The 18698-nt window shown below is 48.7% G+C and overlaps 1 protein-coding gene across 6 annotated transcripts in view; it reads right to left on the reverse strand.

Annotated features, from left to right (window-relative positions):
* RCC1 (regulator of chromosome condensation 1) overlaps positions 1-18698 on the reverse strand; it is a 287208-nt gene that overhangs the window by 260919 nt on the left and 7591 nt on the right. The window contains exons 4-14 of one of the 6 annotated variants that reach the window (XM_049618794.1): positions 15812-15945; positions 6945-7023; positions 6273-6362; positions 5192-5379; positions 4834-5013; positions 3909-4005; positions 3672-3794; positions 3024-3179; positions 2650-2769; positions 2169-2321; positions 904-1225 (exon numbers count right to left, since the gene is read on the reverse strand). In XM_049618794.1, coding sequence (XP_049474751.1) covers positions 1050-1225; positions 2169-2321; positions 2650-2769; positions 3024-3179; positions 3672-3794; positions 3909-4005; positions 4834-5013; positions 5192-5379; positions 6273-6362; positions 6945-7017 — 1356 coding nt within the window. In that variant the 5' untranslated portion in view covers positions 7018-7023; positions 15812-15945 and the 3' untranslated portion in view covers positions 904-1049. Of the gene's footprint in view, positions 1-903; positions 1226-2168; positions 2322-2649; positions 2770-3023; positions 3180-3671; positions 3795-3908; positions 4006-4833; positions 5014-5191; positions 5380-6272; positions 6363-6944; positions 7024-13959; positions 14388-14648; positions 14710-15811; positions 15946-18698 lie in introns of those variants that run through there. The other 5 variants (XM_049618795.1, XM_049618793.1, XM_049618797.1 and 2 more) reach the window with 5 other exon arrangements.

Raw genomic sequence — 18698 nt, forward strand, 5'->3', positions numbered from 1 at the left:
GGTGTGGGTTTATTCTGCTCTTCCCAACACAGGTGCTCCCTTAAAAAAAGCAGGGAGTATGTAGAAAACAAGTGGCCTGTTTTATAAAACTCTAAATTTATTCAAAGTGTTAAAAGAGTTCACTCTCCCCTCCAAAATACTTTACATTAAAAAAAAATCAAAACTGTTTTCTATTTCCTCAGCCACTGTACAAGCTGCTGCTTCCCTTTCTGGGCACAAGCCTCTGCCCCCTTTCCCCTCCCTCCCTTCACTCTCAGTATTGCTTTAAATTTGTTTATAAAATCCTCCTTCCCCACTCCCCCCATGTCCTGCCCTGCAGATGTAGCTTCCTTTCCAGATTTCAGGCCCTTGGCTGCAGGTAAGGCATGTTGGATGGGCAGAATTCTCAGGCAATGCCTGAAGGGCAGAATGTTTTGTGCTTCTGGGAGAAAGGCTGATTGGCTTTTTTCTTGACCAAGTGAAGGATCATTGTTTTTTCTTCCCTGTGGACATCTGTTGAGGGCCAAATATTTGGCTTGGAGTTGCCCATGGCTGGGCAGCCCTGCCCGGTCTCCAGTTTCCCCCAGGCATAAGTCCATGACAGCTGGGTCTGACCACCATACCATTTGTCTGCCTGTGGATTGTGAAGGACAGAGGGTGGCACATGGCTACAGTAGGGCTTGATGAGCCCCCAACCTCTCAGAATGTGGGCACCAAATCCCCAGGGGAGGAATTTTTGGTTTTTGGCAGGCAAAACCCGGGTCAGCCAGGACCATGGGAGGTAGGGACGAGGGGGAAAGGTCTAACCACATAACTCTGGGGCGAGCAATGTTCCAGCTGCCAAAACCCCCTCCCCTTTTTCATTTCCCCCCTCCCCCTTCATCCTGTAGACTGTAGGATGACTCAGGAAAGGAGGACAGAAAAGAGGGAAAGGATTCTGTTCTGCTGATAGGAAAAAGGCAGATGACAGAGTACTCAGGGCTGGGGGAGGCCTGCTGGAATCTACAGTCATAGCTTCCCAGTTCCAGGAGGGGGGGTGGGTGGCGGGAGCCAGGCCCGCAGAGGCTTCATCAGCTCTGTTCCTTGTCCTTGACTAGTAAGACTGTGTGCTGGCCACCACTGGACACAGATAAGACCACACGGTTCTCCAGCTGTTTGCCTGTCATCTCCACAGGGCTCCAGGCATCCTCTTCCTGCCCCGTGCCCAGCTGGTAGTTGGTGCCCATGCCCCAGGCAAAAACACGACCTACAAGGGAGAGAAATGGGGGCAGCTGTCTCCAGGATTCCTAGCCCCACCTTTCTGTAGTGTGAGAAGCCTGGAACATGAGGGTGAATTTTGGCTTTGGCCTGTAGCAGCCTAGCAATGTCCCAGCCTCTAGCAGTTCAGGGAAGCTGAGAGAAGCCAAGGAGATCTTGGATTTAAAAAACAGCTTTGTCAACCAGAGACCACATTGCCAAAGACTTCTCCCTGCTCCTAAGAATGGCATTCAAGGTCCTACATGACTGGCCACTCCCCAACCCCTATACCACCCTCCATTCCAAGGACCTGTGGGACTGCTCTAGATGCTCCTGCACTTCAGATGCCCTCCATGCCCTCCATTGCGTATCATAAAGGACTGAACCTTTAAGGTGTAGTACAAGCTCCACTTCCTCAGGAACTCTTCCCAGATAATCCCAGGTCAAGCGCTTCTATCAGCTGCAGCCTTCTCAAGGTGCCCATTGCTGTCCCCCTCAGGCTTTGGTGACCAGTGACCATGTGGTTCACACTCTCCTCTGCTGTGCCTGCTATGACCCCAATGACTAAGCCTTCTTTCTCCTAGTAAAATTCTAAGTACAACTCTCTGGTTGTAAATAAAGAGGTCACCTTGGTGGAAAATGTAAAGAGAAGCCTGAGTTAGGAGTCTGGAGACCTGGATTCAAGTCCTACTGCCTATCTGGGCCTCAGTGACATATCCCCTTCCACTATTTTTCTATGCTACAAAACAAATCACCCTTATTAAAATAATTTGTTTACTCATTTTATGTCCATCAAAGTCAGAACTTCAGACAATCAGACTGTTTGTCATCACAAACAGTGCTCTGTGTATCTCAGCTCTATTCAATGATGGACATCAGAGGCTGGTGAACAGTTTGGTAAGAATCATGACCCCCAAGCCCCAACCACACCGAATGTGGGCAGCCCCACTCACCATCCTTGGTCACGGCATACCCTACGGAGGCCCCACAAGCTACTGAGGAAACAGCAGGGAGCCTGGAGATGAGGGTGGGTATGCTCTTCTCCTCAGCACCCTCCCCAAGGCCCAGCCGCCCATACTCAGCGCGACCCAGGCTGTATGCTTTTCCTGTGGGAGGAGGGGAGAGATAAAGAGTACCAGAGGGCATGTTCCAGGTAGGCCAGTTGAGTTCCCATATCTGTGGGAGCTGGTCCCCACTCCCAGGGTGGTAAAAATGTCTGCAGTATATTCCAGTTCTGGGGGAGTCCTGATAGAGGCCCCATAGGACCCCACTGTCCTGGGAACTCATTCATACCTGGAGGGGTGCCAGGACTCTGAGGGATGGGGGTGGCCCTCATGGACCCACATCTGATCCAACCCATGGAGCAGGCCCAGGTTCCGTATCTTACTGGGCTTATGCCCAAGGAACACTCCACCCTCAACCCAGAGGTCCCACCTTCTGAATCCATGCAGACTGTATGATGCTGGCCACCAGAGAAGCCCACCCAGGACTTGGTAGAGTTCTTGAATGATGTCAAGTTTTGGGGTACAAAGCAAGATTCTGTGCCTGGGGTTCCTGGGAGGAAAAGGCCAGGATAGAGCTGTCAAGGGTGAAGCTGTCCAAGGAGCTGTCCTTCTTCATTCTCTCACGCAGCAAGGTCGCCTCCCCCCGCAACAAACACCAAGATATGGATATTTTCACTTTACAGTGACAAAAATATGGCTCTGAGGGGTTAGCTGACCCCATCAAGAGCGAGCAATCAATGAGTGAAGCCAGGATTTGAACCCAAGTCACTCTGGGGTATGCTAGATGCTAGGCTTGGGACTCACCAAGCTGATGATAGTTGGAGAGGCCAAATCCATATACATGACCCTCGCAGGAGATGGCAAAAGTGAAGTAGGCACCACAGAAGGCATCCTGGAATCTCACGTGACCCCGGCTTCCTCTGGATTTCAGCATCACACACTTGGGGACCAAGAGTCGTTCTGTAGGCAGAGAGGCAAGGGTCAGTGGCAGACACACACAGCTTCTCTGTCTGCCCTGTGCTTTTTTCCCCATTACTATAGCCCTTGGAGGGAGACTAAGCAGGCATTCTTCTCCCTATTAAACCGAAGAGGAAACTGAGGCCATGAGAGTACAAGTGCCTCACTCAGTCTCCCACAGCCTTAAGAGGTTAACATTTACATGGAACTTACCACGTGCCAAACATTCTTCTATGTTAGCTCATTTAACTTCACCACAACCCAATGAAGTAGGTTTAGAGATGAGGAAACTGTGTCCAGAGTCCCACAGCCAATAGGTAGCAGAACCACAATTCAAATCCAGGGTAGTATGGCTCTAGAGTCAGAGTTCTTAACTACCAGGTTAAGGTCTATCTGATGCAAGCCTAAAGACTATTAGGGAACTGCTCTTGCCTCTGACCTTCACCAGGGGGTGGCGTGCCAAGTTGCCCCGCCAGAGGGACCTAAGCCACCTACCAAGGCCCTGCCGGCCACCACGGTTGGCAAATAATTCAGGCACACGGCCCAGCTGGCCCTGCTCCCCGCAGCCCAAAGTGTAGAGGTCACCATCAGCTGTCAGCATCACCAAGTGGTCATTTCCTGAGGGGGAGAGGAAGGCAGAGGATGCAGGGCTTGTCTGTAGGGCCCAGGGCTAGGCCAGCCACGGAACAAGGTTCTCCAACTCCTGCCTAGAGCGAGTACCCCCAGACTCACCTGAGGCCACCTTCACTACAGGCATTGTCAGCTGCACTTGCACAGGTACCATGCTCTTCTTCATGGGCTCCAAGAGTCCAATCACACCATTATTGTCCTGGAAGGTAGGGCAGAGCACTTACCAGCCAGTCGTGCCTGCCCCATACCAGTCAGGTCCAGGCTTGCAGGCAACCACAGAGCTGTCTGGTGAAGGACACTGGTGCCAGATGGGGATGAAGAGGTGGGCAGGAGCCGGGACAAATAATGAAATACTTAATGAATGAAATAGTATGTGGCTTGGGATTTGCATTAAAATAACAAAGGATCGGGGTGGTGGGGTGGATGGGAGTAGAGAGGAAACAAGTTTGGCCACAAATTGATGACTATAGAGGCGAGTAGATGGGTGTTCAATGTTATTTTTCTGATCACTTTTATGTGTTTGAAATTCTCCATAAAAATTTTTAAAAACAGTCCTGATGAAGAAACACCTTATCAGATTCCTTTATTTTTAACATTTCAAAATAAACACCAAAGTACCAAAACAACTTTAACGCTGACTCTGTTTAAACTGCACTCCCTTGCCTTCAAAATTCTGAGATGTGACAATCTTTCCCATGCACCCCAAAACCCCTGACAGATGTAGGAGATGGCTGGGGAGGAGAGAGGTTGAAGGAGATGGGTGAGGAGAGTAAGCTTCCTGGATTAGCCTCAGCTTAAAGGCATCCTTGATCCACGCTTTCCCAAGATACACATTTCATAATGTAGATTCAAGGTAAATGTGGACAGGCCTGGATGAAGAGACCTGGGTCTGGGCCCAAGCTCTGCCTCTGGGCCTTGATTTCCCCACCATTACATACAAGAGGGAGGTAGAGATGGATTATCACTGGGGCCTCACCAGTTAATTCAGCCAGCCAACCCCCATGCAGTTCTCCAGACCCAGTCTTACCCGGAAGGAGCCCCAGAGGAAAACTCGGCCATCCTCAGTGAGGGCTGCTGTGTGACTGTCTCCTGCCGACACCTGTACCACTTTCTCTTGTAGTTCCACTTTCCCGGGAACCATCTCTGAGCCCTCTACTGATGTGTCCCTTCCCAGGGCACCCTCATCATTGCAGCCGAAGGAGTAGACCTGTGGCCAAGATGCCTTCATTAGTGCAAGGTCTGGCCTCAGTCCATTCTCGTTTAGGCCACTCCCTGCTCAGCTAGCCAGCACCATCGCCACAGAGTAACTTTTGTGGCTCAAGGTTCCTTCTCCGAACCCCCAAGCCCAGGCCCTGTCCAATCCTGTGCCACCCACCCCAACCTACCTGGCCGCTTTTGCTTAGACACACGGTATGCATGCCCCCAGCCTCAGCCTGCACAATGTCCTCCGGAATGGGCACCAGGGCTGGCTTCTTCCTTTCCATCACATTCTCGCCCAGCCCCAGCTGGCCCACATCGCCCTGGCCCAGTGTCAGCACCATGCCTGGTTCTGTGCTGTGGGACCTATGTGAGACTGAGGGGTGAAGAAGACAGCCCTTGAGTGTGCAAGATGACAGGGGAAAGGAGGAGTCATTCTTTCTCCACTGCATGGGCTCTGGGATCACAAAAACCTGGGTTCAAGTCCCTGCTCTGCCACAGACCAGTAATATGGCTTTTCTAATAAGCCTAAATTTCCTCATCTCCGATATGTGAATAGCAAAAATAACTGTGTCACATGGTTTTTGTGAAAATTAAAAACTGAGCACATTATTAATATGAGGGAGGAAATGTTAACAAGAAGACACTCAATATTGTGAAATGAATCTTGGTGGGGAAGAGAAGAATGAGGATACAGACAGTCTTCCCAAATAGCTCCAAGTTCTCAGTTAGGAGTCACTGTGCCAACGAGGATTCACATAATGTCTACCCTTTCCTGACTGCTTACTCCACTAATGTGAAATTGCTTTGTAGTCCCCTAAATTATGCTACAGACCTTCCATATTAGGATCCTTTCTTATAGGAAAGGAAACAGAGACTCAGAGAGGTTAAATACCTTCCCAGGGTCACAAATCTAATAAATAGTAAAGTCTGCACTGAAACCAAGGGAACCTACATGGGTCAGAGCATCGTTCCTAGCCTCCATGTTCTGGCTGCGACTAACTCCCACACGTATTCACACCCAACCCTTCCGTGCCTATCTGGGAACAAACAGGCAGCAGAAGAGGAAGGGGCGGGAGTAAGACATAAGACAGACATTTGCAAAAAGGTACAAGCCAACCAGCGGGCAGCAATGGGCCATCTGCTGCCCAGTGACGGTCGCCCACGGCCCCGGACAACCTATGGCGTCCAGACCCTCCCTCCGGGGGTGTGGCCACAGCTGCCAGGGCCGCTATGGCTGCGCAGAGGGTGCCCTGGGCAGGGAGCCACCTGGTCGGGTTTTCTGGTCAGGAGGGCTCGGCCCGTGGGCACCTGGAACACGACGGGAGGCACCAGCCCTCACTGCCTGGTTACGAGGGTCTGCAAAAGACAGACACTGTCTAAGTGTGGGTCCACACTATCCCCTCCCGGATTGGGGTTGGATTGCTCTCCTCACTGTCTCCCTCCAGGGTCCCAGGAAAGGAAACCACAACTACCTTCCTCAAATGCTACCAGGACATTATCTCATTTTCCTCTTAACAGCCCAGCGAGATTGGTGCTGAGCTGTTGTATGAATCAGGTAATTCAAGCTCAGCGATGTTAAGTGACTTAACCGAAGCTACACGACTGCAAAGTGGCAGAGCCTGGACTTGAACCTACTTCTGGAAGTCAATGGTCCTAGCGCTGGTGCATTACTGCAGGGAGCAAAGTCCTAGGGTCTCATACCACCCCCCACCCCCCCCACCACCTCCCAGTACTACCTGAGTGCTTGTAGACAAGTCTCTGCTGCTTTAGGAGTCTCAGAGGGTGGGATTCAGTAAGCTACAAGAGACTCCAGCTGGGTGGAGTTCTTGGGCTTCCAGGTCCCTCAGCTCCAGAGGTCAGGGAGGAAGGAGCCCAGTCCCAGAATATGGGGGCTCCAAGAGGCCACCCATTCAGAGATAGAGGCCAAAGCCAACTTACCCTTCACCTTCTTGCTTTTGGGGAGAGCATCCTCTGGAGGTGACCTTCTCTTAGCTATACGCTTGGGTGGCATCCTTTCCTGAAAAACCCAGGCAAATACTCCATTTCATTCATGGCAATCATTTACCTGCTCTCACTAGATAACCCTAAAAAAGGTAAGAGGGATTCCAGCCATTCCGCTTCTCAGAATTTATCTGAGAAGAATGGTAACAGAATAATGGATACATCCCAAGATTAAGTTCCCTAAATATTCTCTACTGTATTTGTCATAACATTAAAAAGGAAAATGGAGCAACCCATGTACTCAATAGTAGGAGCTGGAAAGTACGTGGTATATTTATAATAGAATGGTATGAAGCCATTAAAAGTGATGCTTTCAGAGATTTATTTATTGAATCGGAAGATGCTCACCATTGCCAAATAATATAAGACTGAAAAAACACTTCATCATCCCATTAAAAAATGTATACATGTGTAAAAATATGTGTAGAAAACTGTGTGGAAAGAAGTACGTTCATTATTAACAATGGTAACCTCTGGAAAATGGGATTATAGACACATAATTTTTTTCTTTTTGTACCTTCCTATATTATCTAAGATATCTAACAACATTACATGTACTTTTTTAAATTTTTTTATTACAAAAGATTAAAACCTTTAAGAACATCAAACAAAGTATCTCTCATAGCTCTCCCTCAACCTTGAGATACCACTAGTAACTCTGGTGAAGCACTACTGTTATCAGACCCTCCCATCCACAAAAAAGCACGATTCTCATTAAATAAAACCAAACCAGACCATTTGTGCCCTTTGATCCAAAAGTCCCATTCCTACAAGGAACGTGGCCTTCCTAAACAGTCCAATAATAAATAAACACTGTGTACATGCTCACCAGGTATTAGAGAAAGGGGAAAGGAAACCACTTATAAGTTACGAGAAAGGTTCCATCCAGGGCAGCTAAGGTTCCATCCAGGGCAGCTACGAGCCTCAGCCCCAAACCCCTCCTGCCTTTAGCTGCTGCTGTCCTGCCATGTTCTCCCTGTCTTCCTCAAGGCTGCTGAGAACAGAGACATTTTCCCCAGCTCTCTCAATTCCAATCCAGCCTAAACTGTGTCCAAAGCCTCTTTCCTCCACATACCCAGCCCCGGAAATAAATCTTCATTGAGCCCTGGTCTTTAAGCTTGTGAAAAGAAGTCAAATTGTCTAAGCCTGGAGCTCCCGAAACCAGAATTGTAAACCCTCTGGCAGGGGCCAGGGCACTTTAGAGCTATCCTGATGTAGAAATAATATAGCTTGTGCCAATTAAGAATCTCAGGGCCAGAATCTGGGCTCAGTTACTTTCTAGCTGCTTGACCTTAGGCAAAATTACTTAATCTCTTCATGAGTCAGTTTCTTCCTCAGTAAAACAGGGATAATAATAGTACCTACATCTTTGTTACATAGGATTAAATGAGCTAATATTGTAAATGTAATAAATTAGTATCAGTATTACAACATTTAGGGCCTGTCCCAGGTAATGCCTGAGAATAGCTCTAAGCTAATCTAACCCACCTCTCCTCCATTTTGTAGATAAGGGATGAGACTCTACCCAACACTAAAAATGGAATGAGAACTCCAGAGTCCTTCTCAGGCTCAGCTGTGGCCCTAACCAGCACCCTGCACCTCCCTCCCCCCCCACCCCAATGTCTTTCTTCCAGTAGGTCCTACAGCCTCAGCCCCTCCAGCTCCCTATTGCAGAGTAATGAACACAAGGCCAATGGCCTCTTGAATTTCCAGGCACTTTCCTGCTAACTATCCTGGGGCAGAACAAAGGACTGAAGATGAGGAAGTAGCCAAAGGTTTAGAATTCTCCAAGCCAGTGTAGGCTGAGCCTCGGCAGGCTGAGCTGCTTCTACAGGTTGTGACTGGCCCAGTTCTGACTCTGATGAGGTGGCAGTTCTGAGCGTCACCCAACTTTTATTCCCTTGGGGTGTGATTCCCCCTCTTGGGGTGGGACTCCTCCTCTCCAACCCACCTCTTTGAGACCCCTCTTACCATGCTAAAAATGCACATTCTCGGGGATTAGAGGGAATTGGATTCACCTGCCAGGGCTGTGGCTTGTTCACCCCAGCTTTTGTGGCCATGGTTAGCCAGCAGCCTTGACCTCTCTGAGCTGTATCCTCATCTGTCAAGGGGAATGCAATGACTTCTCAGGGCTGCCCTCAAAACTGAATGAAATATCTGTTTTCAGTGCTAAACACCCAGTAAGTACTCAATACATGGCAGCGTTTATTCATTTGTTCCACAGATATTCATTAAGTGCCTATCACCACTGTTTGGTTTTGGGTCAGGTGTAGCAAGGAAAAGGGGATTACCCCTCTCCCTGTTCCCATGAAGCTTACACTGTAGTATGGAAGACACATTACAGATGATGCTGAGTGAAGGATAAGGAGATACGGTAAGAGATCACTTGGGGGGACACAACAATGTGAGTGTACTTAACACTGAGCTATATGCTTAAAAATGGTTAAAATGGCAAATTTTATGTTTGTGTTACCACACTAAAAAAATAAAATGCCTTGGGGTAGGGGAATAGAGTGGTCGGAGGGGATGACATTTAAGCTAAGACCTGAAATATGAGAGAAAGACAGTAGGGCAAGACCATGACGAAAGTGGTCTGCTAAATGGCATGTTTGGGAACGTGGGGAGACCAGTGCAGCTTCAGCTGGAGAGCAACTGGTCAGACGACATGAGGAGAGCAGGGGCTGGATCATGCAACACCTTGTAGGGAACACAGAAAAATTTTAAGAAAGTCTTCGTCAGATTTACATTCTTAAATGGCTGTTCTGGCTACTGGAAAGAAAATGGAATGGACTGGAAGAGGAGGCTATTGCAGGCATCCAAAGGAGAGACGATGGTGACTTGATTTGGTCTGTCTGAGGTAATAGAGAAAAAGGAGACAAAACTGATCAATTTAGGAGACAAATTCGATGTGTGGATTAGATGTGCAGAGTGAGGGAGAGGGAGAGATCCAGAATGACCTTCTTCATCCTAAAAAAAAAATCCAGAGGATCCTAGGCAGGCCTCCCCAGAATCTCCCTATGAGCTTGGCCAAACACAAGGACTCCTAGGCGTTGGGTTAAATGACTAGGAGGCCGGTATGGGGCGCCTGGCTGGCTCAGTCAGTGCAGTGTGTGACTCCTGGTCCCGGGGTTTATGAGTTGGAGCTCCACACTGGGTATAGAGATTACTTAAAAATAAAATCTTAAAAGAAAATGACTAGGAGGATGGTAGACTTCTATTAGTGAGATAGAGAACACTGGGGGACAAACAGGAGAGAAGAGACTGAGAAGACCGTTTCTCCAGGTGTTTTCCTGAAGCTTGAAGTCGTTGGGAGCCAACGAGAGATGTGAAGTACGCAGAGCTGGGTGGGTGAAGGGTGTGGGATAGAACAGGTATCCCTTGTTTCAGGTAGACAACTTGGATCCCTGGCCAAGCCGGCAGCCAGTTGAGTGTGTCCAGGGCTCTATCCTGCTAAAGGCAAATCTCCCATCAGTTCATCAAAATGACCTGTAGAGGTTAGCTGTGCCACAGACGGAGGCCGTGTAACAGGATGGAAGAGTACTCACAACAAGAAGTGAAGTGAAAGCACAGGGAAGAGAATTATGTCAGCATACTGGTGCCGACGCTGGGCTGACCTGTAGGCAAGGCCTGAAGTGCAGATAGAAAAATAAATGAGGTGGTTGGTATCATGGGGGCGCTAACAAAAAACGTGTTACTGTGGGTTGGAACCCAGTGAACATCTCCTTACACACCTGTGTTTTGGCTAAAATTGTGGGGCATCTCACCGCAAGCTATGAACATTGATCCTATTTTACAGACGAGGAAGCTGAGGCTCAGAAAGGTAAAGTATCTCACCCAAGACTGGAAGAGGAAGTGAACGTCTCAACCAAGTCGGTCAGACTCCAAAGCTGGTGTCCTTGCCACCTCCCTCCCCAATGTTCCCCAGTCTCTCAGCCTGCCTGGGAACTATCTCTCATACCTTCTCCCCAAGAAAAGACAGCAACTTGGCTCTGGTCTTCCTGATACCTACCCCATCCCATTCCAGAAGTCATTCATGATCTTTCTAAACCTCAAACCTGAAACAAGGTGCTTCTTTGCTCAGACTCCCCACTGGCTCCTTCTGCCTGGAAGATAAAGCCCACATTTTCTAGCCTGGTACGGAAGGCTCCAGACTCTGGTACTGACATAACTTTTGGCCTATCCCTTTTCTGTCACAATCTCCTTACTCTTCCCACACAATCTTAGACTGCTTATTGTTCTCTCTGTCCATTTGCATCTCTATACCTTCCCACCCCTTATCCTACTAGAAGAATGTCTACTCAGTCCCAAAGTCACCTCCACTGGTAAATCTTCCAGATCTTTCCCCTCATCCCAAAGGAATCATTCTCTCCCAGAGAAACGGGACAGACTTTTGGATCTGGATCGTAATTACTCTAATTTACATGTCTGTCCATCATACCAACCTACTCCTTAAAACGTGAGCCACTCTGGGGCACTGGCCGCTCCTATCGTCTGTATGCCAACAATCTTTTACTCCTCACAAGATGAGGAAGGACTATCGCTTCTAATTCAATTGCTGCACCTGAGGCTCAGAGAAATAAATTTACTTGCCTAAATTCATACAGTCAGTAAAAGAGAGTCAGGAATAGAACTCAGGTATGTATGACTGATTAAAAAAACCCACAAAAACAAACAAAAAAACACATCAGCCAAAGGCAGACCATGATCCAGGCAAGGTTGGAGGCAGCCCAGGCAGGCCTCCCCAGGATCCCCCCATGAGCTTGGCCAAACACAACGAGTGAGGGCTGAAGCTACCTAAGAGGGAGAGGACAGTGAGATAAGAGAGGAGACACTGAGGCAGCTTGGGTCTGACAGGGTGGGCCAGGTGGGTGCTGGACCCACTGAAAAATGAGGGGAAGGACAGACCGGGTTCTCTCTGAGCCTAAGAATTTCTGCCTCTCCGATGGAGGTCTCTAGGTATAGCAGAATGCTGTCGTGAGCAATCCTGCAAGCAGGGCAGGGGATGAGAGAGCACCTTCTAAAAGGTGGAGCCCTGGGGGCACCTGGCTGGCTCAGTGTGAGGAGCATGCAATTCTTGATCTCGGGGTCACGAGTTCAAGCCCCATATTGGGCCTAGAGCTTAAAGAAATAAGTAAACAGGGGTGCCTGGGTGGCTCAGTCAGTTGAGCGTCCGACTTCAGCTCAGGTCATAATCTCACGGCTCGTGAGTTCGAGCCCCACGTCGGGCTCTGTGCTGACAGCTTGGAGCCTCAAGTCTGCTTCAGATTCTGTGTCTCCTTCTCTCTCTGCTCCTCCCCCATTCATGCTCTATCTCAAAAATAAATAAATGTTAAAAAATTTAAAAAAATAAGTAAACAAACAATAAACTTTTTTCAAGGTGGAGTCCTTCACATCCTCTACTACACAAATCAGTTCTTTGTATGGACACCCTCTCTAACTGCTCTGGGTGTGTTTTCTTAATCACACAGTAAGTGTCTCGACTAGGAATAAGCAGCAATCTTTTGTCCCCATCCTAAACCCCCCTAACAAACACAGCTTCCATCCTCAGCAGCTTACAGTCGGGGAGAAGAGTGAGACACAGTCACAAAAGAGTAAGGTCAGATATAGAGTCAACTTCCACTAATAGGCATCTATGATGCCTGGAATGCTCACACCTGCCCTCTGAGCTAAGTGTGATCACCCTGGTTTTACAGAGAAAAAAGTTGTGCCCCAGGCCACACAGGTGGGGTGAGATCCCAGGTCTCCTGACCACTTCCCATCAGCACCAGAGCATCCCCCTTCCTCCTCTTCCCCTTTCTCCCTGGGCTTCAGTTTCCTCAGGTGGTGAACGAAGGTATGCCAGACTAGACAGTCTACCAGGGGCCTGGTGTTCCTGCTGTGACCTCCTATGACCCCTCCACAGCCTGGTTTCTGCAAAGAAAGATAGAGCCCTCTCTGACCACAGCAGCTGTCCCTGCCACCACCCCTACTTCCTCACTTGCCTGCCAGACTCAGAAGCTTAAGAATCTCTTTGTAAGAAAGGTCCCCAGGAAGAAAGGGAGGAGAGAGTCTCATCTGTCACCAAACACTTGCTGAGCTCCTGCTATGTGCCAGCCACAGAGCTGATACACTTCACTCCAGGAGTTCACCAGAGGAGCCCCCTTGCATGCAGAGGTATCCTGGGGAAAAGGGACCTCAGCTTCCACGGGATGTTAGAATCACTGCTTTATGAAAAATACAGGATATAAGGAACTCTCACCATACACCTCTTACCTTCATTTTACAGATAAGGAATCTAATGCCCAAGGAGACTGGGGGTGTGGCTCAAGGGTACCTAACCAATAAGCTACAAAGCTGAACAGTATTCCTGCTCTTGGGATGTCTTTGTGACAAAAGCATGGTGAACTCCTAATTCCATCTTTCCAGACCCATTCTGATGCCCTTCTTGGGTGACCCCCTCCCTGCCTCCTCCACCCTCACCCAGTGTTTCTTGGTCTTGCACGCCAGACCTCTCGATACCTGGTCCTTGCTGTATTATCTTGTTACTCCTTTCTTCGTACCCCGCACTGAAACATCTATGGTATTTCTGACCCCAACTCACCTTTACCTTCGTGCCTCTCCATGCCCCTGGCTGGATGGCACTAACCCCTCCACCTCTGTGGGCTGAATAACTCCACTGTCCTTGAAAACCCCATCCAAGAGTCATCTCACCCGGAAAGCCATCCGGACCCTCCTGGGCAGGGTTGGGTGACCCCCTCAAGAGTTTCCATACCACTCCGTACGTTGGACTTCTGCCAGGACACACAAGTTACACTTGGTTGGAGCACCTCAATTACCATCTGATGAATGAATGACTTGCCAGCAGCAGCGCCGCTGGGTCCACGGACATACATGGGTGGCACACTGGACCTTAGCCGAGGCCCCCACAGGGGTCTCCCCAAGGAGACCAGGGGCCACACGGGGCCCTTCTCACCATTGTTCCTCAGCCCTGCCAGCGCGGCACGAAGTAGACAGACAGTAAAAATCAGTTGACAGCTGAGTTGATGCGGGGTTCACAGCACACCTCTCCAAGGCTCAACAGTCTTCCTCTTGGTGCCTGGTGACGCTGACTTCTTGCCCTGCAGAAGACCCTCGCCAGCCTATACCTCGCGCTCCTAAGGCACACACTCTCCGGGCAGGATCCCCCCCGCTCCCCGCTGCTCTGCCAATCGCATCCTCCGGACGAATGCTGAACAAAACCACTTTCCCCTCTCCGGAAGCGCAGCCGGGGCTGCCGGTCCCGGGCCGCGAGGCGCGCGGGTCTGCGCCCTGCGGGGTCACGGCGGCCGCGCGCACCCGGCCGGCCGCGCTCGGGCCGTTTGAATCTCCCGCCCGCGCGGGCGCCGCGGGCGGACGAGAGAGGCGCGGCGGCAGAGGGGCCGCGCGGCCCTCGCTCGAGCCAGGCGGGGCCGGGCCGGCTCCAGGGCGCCCCGCGGGGCCGGGGACCCGCGCGCCTGCTCCCGCGCCTTCCTGCCGCCCGGCTTCACGTGGGGCCGGCGCCGCCGACACGAGCGCGCGGGCGACGGACCCGGCCTGCCAGGGCTCCAGCTGTGGCCGTCCGGGGTGCAACCTTCCGCCCGGACCCTCCGCCCCGACCCTCCGCCCGTGACGGGTGCGACCTACCTCGCTGCAGGTCCGCCACAAGCAACTCCTCCGCCCGCCTGCCCGGCCGCGAACTGCCCCAGAGCATGCGCTCTGCAGGCCTCCGGCCCCGACCCCGGGCCAGAAAGAAAAACAAAGAGCCCGGCGGCCCCTGGCGGCCGCTCCGGGAAGTGCAAGTGGCGCGCTCGGGCTAGAGCGCTCCCGACCAGGCTTTCTCCGCCCTGGCCCGGGTACAATGGGTGTGTATTTCGGAGACTCCAAATCCGGACCGGTGGACTGACAACCAGAAACTACTTGAAACCGGGGTTTCAAGTTTGGGAAGGTCTTGCGGGGCAGAGACTGCACGGAGAAGATACTGATACTGCTTTCAAAAGGGTCTCCGTCAGAGAAAGATGAGACGAAATCAGACCATCAACAACTACACAGGGCCATGACGTGGGTATGCACAGGGGCATCTGGCTCAGCCTGGGGCTTAAGAAAGGTTTTCCAAGGTAAGGCTAAGAGGGCAGAGCATCTAGGACGCATCCCTTGCGAAGACAGGGAGCGATGAGAGAGTCGAGTGGTTGTGGGAAACTGCCAAGGTGTGACTGGGGCAGAGGGTGCCTATGGGAGTGAGCAGAGAACACTAGAGAGCAAGGGTCAGATCATGACGCAGGGCCTAGTGTATCCAAGGAGTACAGCTTCTATCCTGAGGCAGTGAAGAACTAGGGAAGGGATTTGGGCATGGGAGTGACACGAGCAGAATTTGTTTTAGAGTAAAATGGAGAATGGACTTGGCAGAAGGAGAAACCGAGAGTTGGGGGAGCAAGAGAAGTGAGGGAGACCAGCGAAGAAAGAATGTGGGGCTATGAATTGGGGTTGGGAGCTGGAGATGGAAAATAGGCACCAAGCTGACTATGCTCTCTTAATACACTCCTTCTTCAGTGGATACAAACAGTTCAAGATTCCAGATGTTCCCTGAGGTGACTTCTCAGGCCATTTGATTGTGTCTGGAGGGTTTCTGAGGTCAGGACAGGGACCTCTGCAGAAGGGTATTTTCTCCATTTCGTGTTGATTCTGACTCTGAAAGTCATTCAATCATACCTGAACTCTAGATGGATACTTTTGGTGAGTATTTACCAACTGAATTTCTCCTACTATGCAGAACCCATCCCAAAGGACTCCCCATATTCAGGGTCTCTTACCTCTCCAAATTTACCTCTGCCTCCATCATGGACTCCTCTTTTAGATGATATACTGTGCGATTTCTCCAAGTTTTAACCCTGGATGTTTGATCTCTCTCTGCTTTCTTCTTCCAAGATCTTACTCATTCCCATGGCTTAATGTAATTATAAAATGATTATTATCACCCATTTTGTAAAACTGTTTACTTTGTTAACCACAGAAACACATCCACCCATGTCCGTGAGCTCATTTGTTCCTTACGAAACCTCACGATAGTTGGAAAATGAGAAAAATGAGGTTCAAAGGTGAGGCAAGTTCTCTGGGGTCAGCACACAAGTGGTAGAAGGGGACCAGAGCTCTTGTTCAGCCTGGAGCCATCATCTTTTAACTGAGAGGACAGTCCATTTGGTCTGGTTCTGACCTCCACCCTAAGTTTCAGCTCTCTATCTCTTCCCAGAAGACCCCACACCTAAAATAAAACATGTTCTGTACGGATCTAGACCTCTCCCCGCCCTCCCCAACTTCATCCTTACAGCCAAGAGTAAGGTTCTCTGAAAAGTAAAGATTCAATCCTTAACTTATTTTCTGATTCTTCCCTCTTCTCTCCTCTTCATGCTTTGGTTTCTGCCCCTCTGGTCTAAAGCACCACCCTCCTGGCCTCTGCTCCTGCCTCACATCCCTTCCCCTCCATTTTGTTCCACCTAGATCCCCATTAATCACCCTAAATCATGGCTCTGAGAACTTGCCCTGCATACAAATCTTTAAAGACTCAGGTATTTCTTCAGTGCTGTACTCGGAGCACCAGGCAGCAATTGCCCCAAGCTGTTGACTTCCCACTCTCTCCTTAGCCTCTGCACTGTACTCTGAAGGTGCCCATGTTCATTCTACCTTCTCACCTTTATTGGGGCTGTTTCCCCTACCAAGTGTCTTTCTTCCTGCCTTGCTGAGCTCTTGATATAACTTAAGGCTCAATTCAGGCCCCATCTCTGTGAAGACTTCCTTGACCCCACTTATCTTTTCCTATTCTGAGCCGAAATATTAATTTTAATTATTTTTTACATTCTATCATTTATTTCACTTATTGCACACAAACCATAATAAGAACAATCAATTGAACCTGGCCCAGAACTGGCTCAAATGATAGAAGTGAAGGACACTGAAAGTTATTATAACTGTATTCCATATGCATAAAAGTTAACTAGAGATATGGAAGATATAAAAAGACCCAAAGTGAATTTCTTGACAATATCTAAGATTGTAAATACACTGGATGTGATTAACAATAGATTAAATATTGTGGAAACAACGATTAGTACACTTTAGGGCACAGCAATAGAAATTATCCAAAATGAGACACAGAGAAAAAAGAACTTAAAAAAATTGAAAATAGCATTAGTGAAGTATGGAATAACTTTAAGTGGCCAAATATACAGGAAAGCAAGGAGGATCTGGGGACAGAAAATACATGAAGAAATGCCACCTTAAAAATGTATAAACTATAAACCTACAGATCTGTGATATTTTTTTAAATGTTTATTTATTTCTTTTGAGAGAGTGAGCACACAAGGGAGGGGCAGAGAGAGACAGAGAAAGAGAATCCCAAGTGAGATCATGACCTGAGCCAAAATCAAGAGTTGGAGGCTTAACTGACTCAGCCACCCAAACGCCCCATGATAGTTAGTTGTATATGTCAACTTGGCTAGGCTATGGTGCCCAGCTGTTTAGTTAAATGCCAGTCTAGATGTTGTTGTGATGGTATTTTTAAGAGATGATAACCTTTAAATCAGTAGACTTTAAGGAAAGCAGATTACCTCCTATAATGTGGATGTGCTTCATCCAATCAGTTGAAGGCCTTATGAGAAGGAATTCTGCCAAGACTGCATGTAGGCTCAAGACTACAACACCAACTCTTGCTGGAATTTCTGGCCTGCCAAAGTGCCCTACAGATCTCAGACTTGGCAGTCCCCACAACTACGTGTGCCAGTTCTTTAAAATAAATCTCTATCTATCCATTTACACACACATACATCCAGTTGGTTCTGTTTCTCTGGAGAACTGTAACCAACACAAAATCCAAGAAGCTCGAGTAACTCCAAGCACAAGAAACAAGATACATCAAAATCAAATTGCTTAAAGCCAATGATAGAAAATCGTAAAAGCAGTCAGAAAAAAAGACATGTTATATACAGAGAAATGAGGCAAGGATATAATGCAACATGTTATGTGCAGAGGAACAAAGACAAAGATACAATGCAAACAAAGGGACAATGGAGCAACATCTCTAAAGCACTCTAGCCTGGATGGCTCAGTCTGTTAAGCGTCCAACTCTTGCTATGGGTTTAGGTCGTGATCTCACAATCCGTGGGTTCAAGACTCTCTTGAGGCCCCCACCCCCCTCCATCAAGACCCCCCCTTCCGCCATTAAGCACCCCCCTGCAGGTGAGCCCTGCTTAGGATTCTCTCTCTCTGCTCCCCTCGGCTCTCTCTCTCCCCCATCTCTCTCAAAATAAATAAATAAATAAACTTAAAAAAAAAAAAGATAAAGTTTTTTTTTTAATAAAAATTTTAAAAGTACTCCAGCAAAATTGTATCTCATAAGGTATATCCAGCGCAAACATCTTTCAAAAATGAAGGTGAAAATAAGGTATTTTCAGACATATGAAAGCTGAAAGAATTCATCACCAGTAGAACCATTGTAAAAGAAATGTTAAAATAAGAACTTTGGGGATGACTGGGTGGTTTAGTTGGTTAAACGTCTCAAAATAAGTAAATAAACTTAAAAAAAAAAAAAAAAAAAGACCTTTGGGCAGAAGGAAAGTGATACCAGATGAGAATCTGCATCTACACAAAGGAATGAAGAGCACTGGAAAATACCTTATTTCACCTTCATTTTTAAAAAAAAATTTT

Source organism: Panthera uncia, assembly GCF_023721935.1.
Source record: "Panthera uncia isolate 11264 chromosome C1 unlocalized genomic scaffold, Puncia_PCG_1.0 HiC_scaffold_4, whole genome shotgun sequence".
Classification (NCBI taxonomy): domain Eukaryota; kingdom Metazoa; phylum Chordata; class Mammalia; order Carnivora; family Felidae; genus Panthera; species Panthera uncia.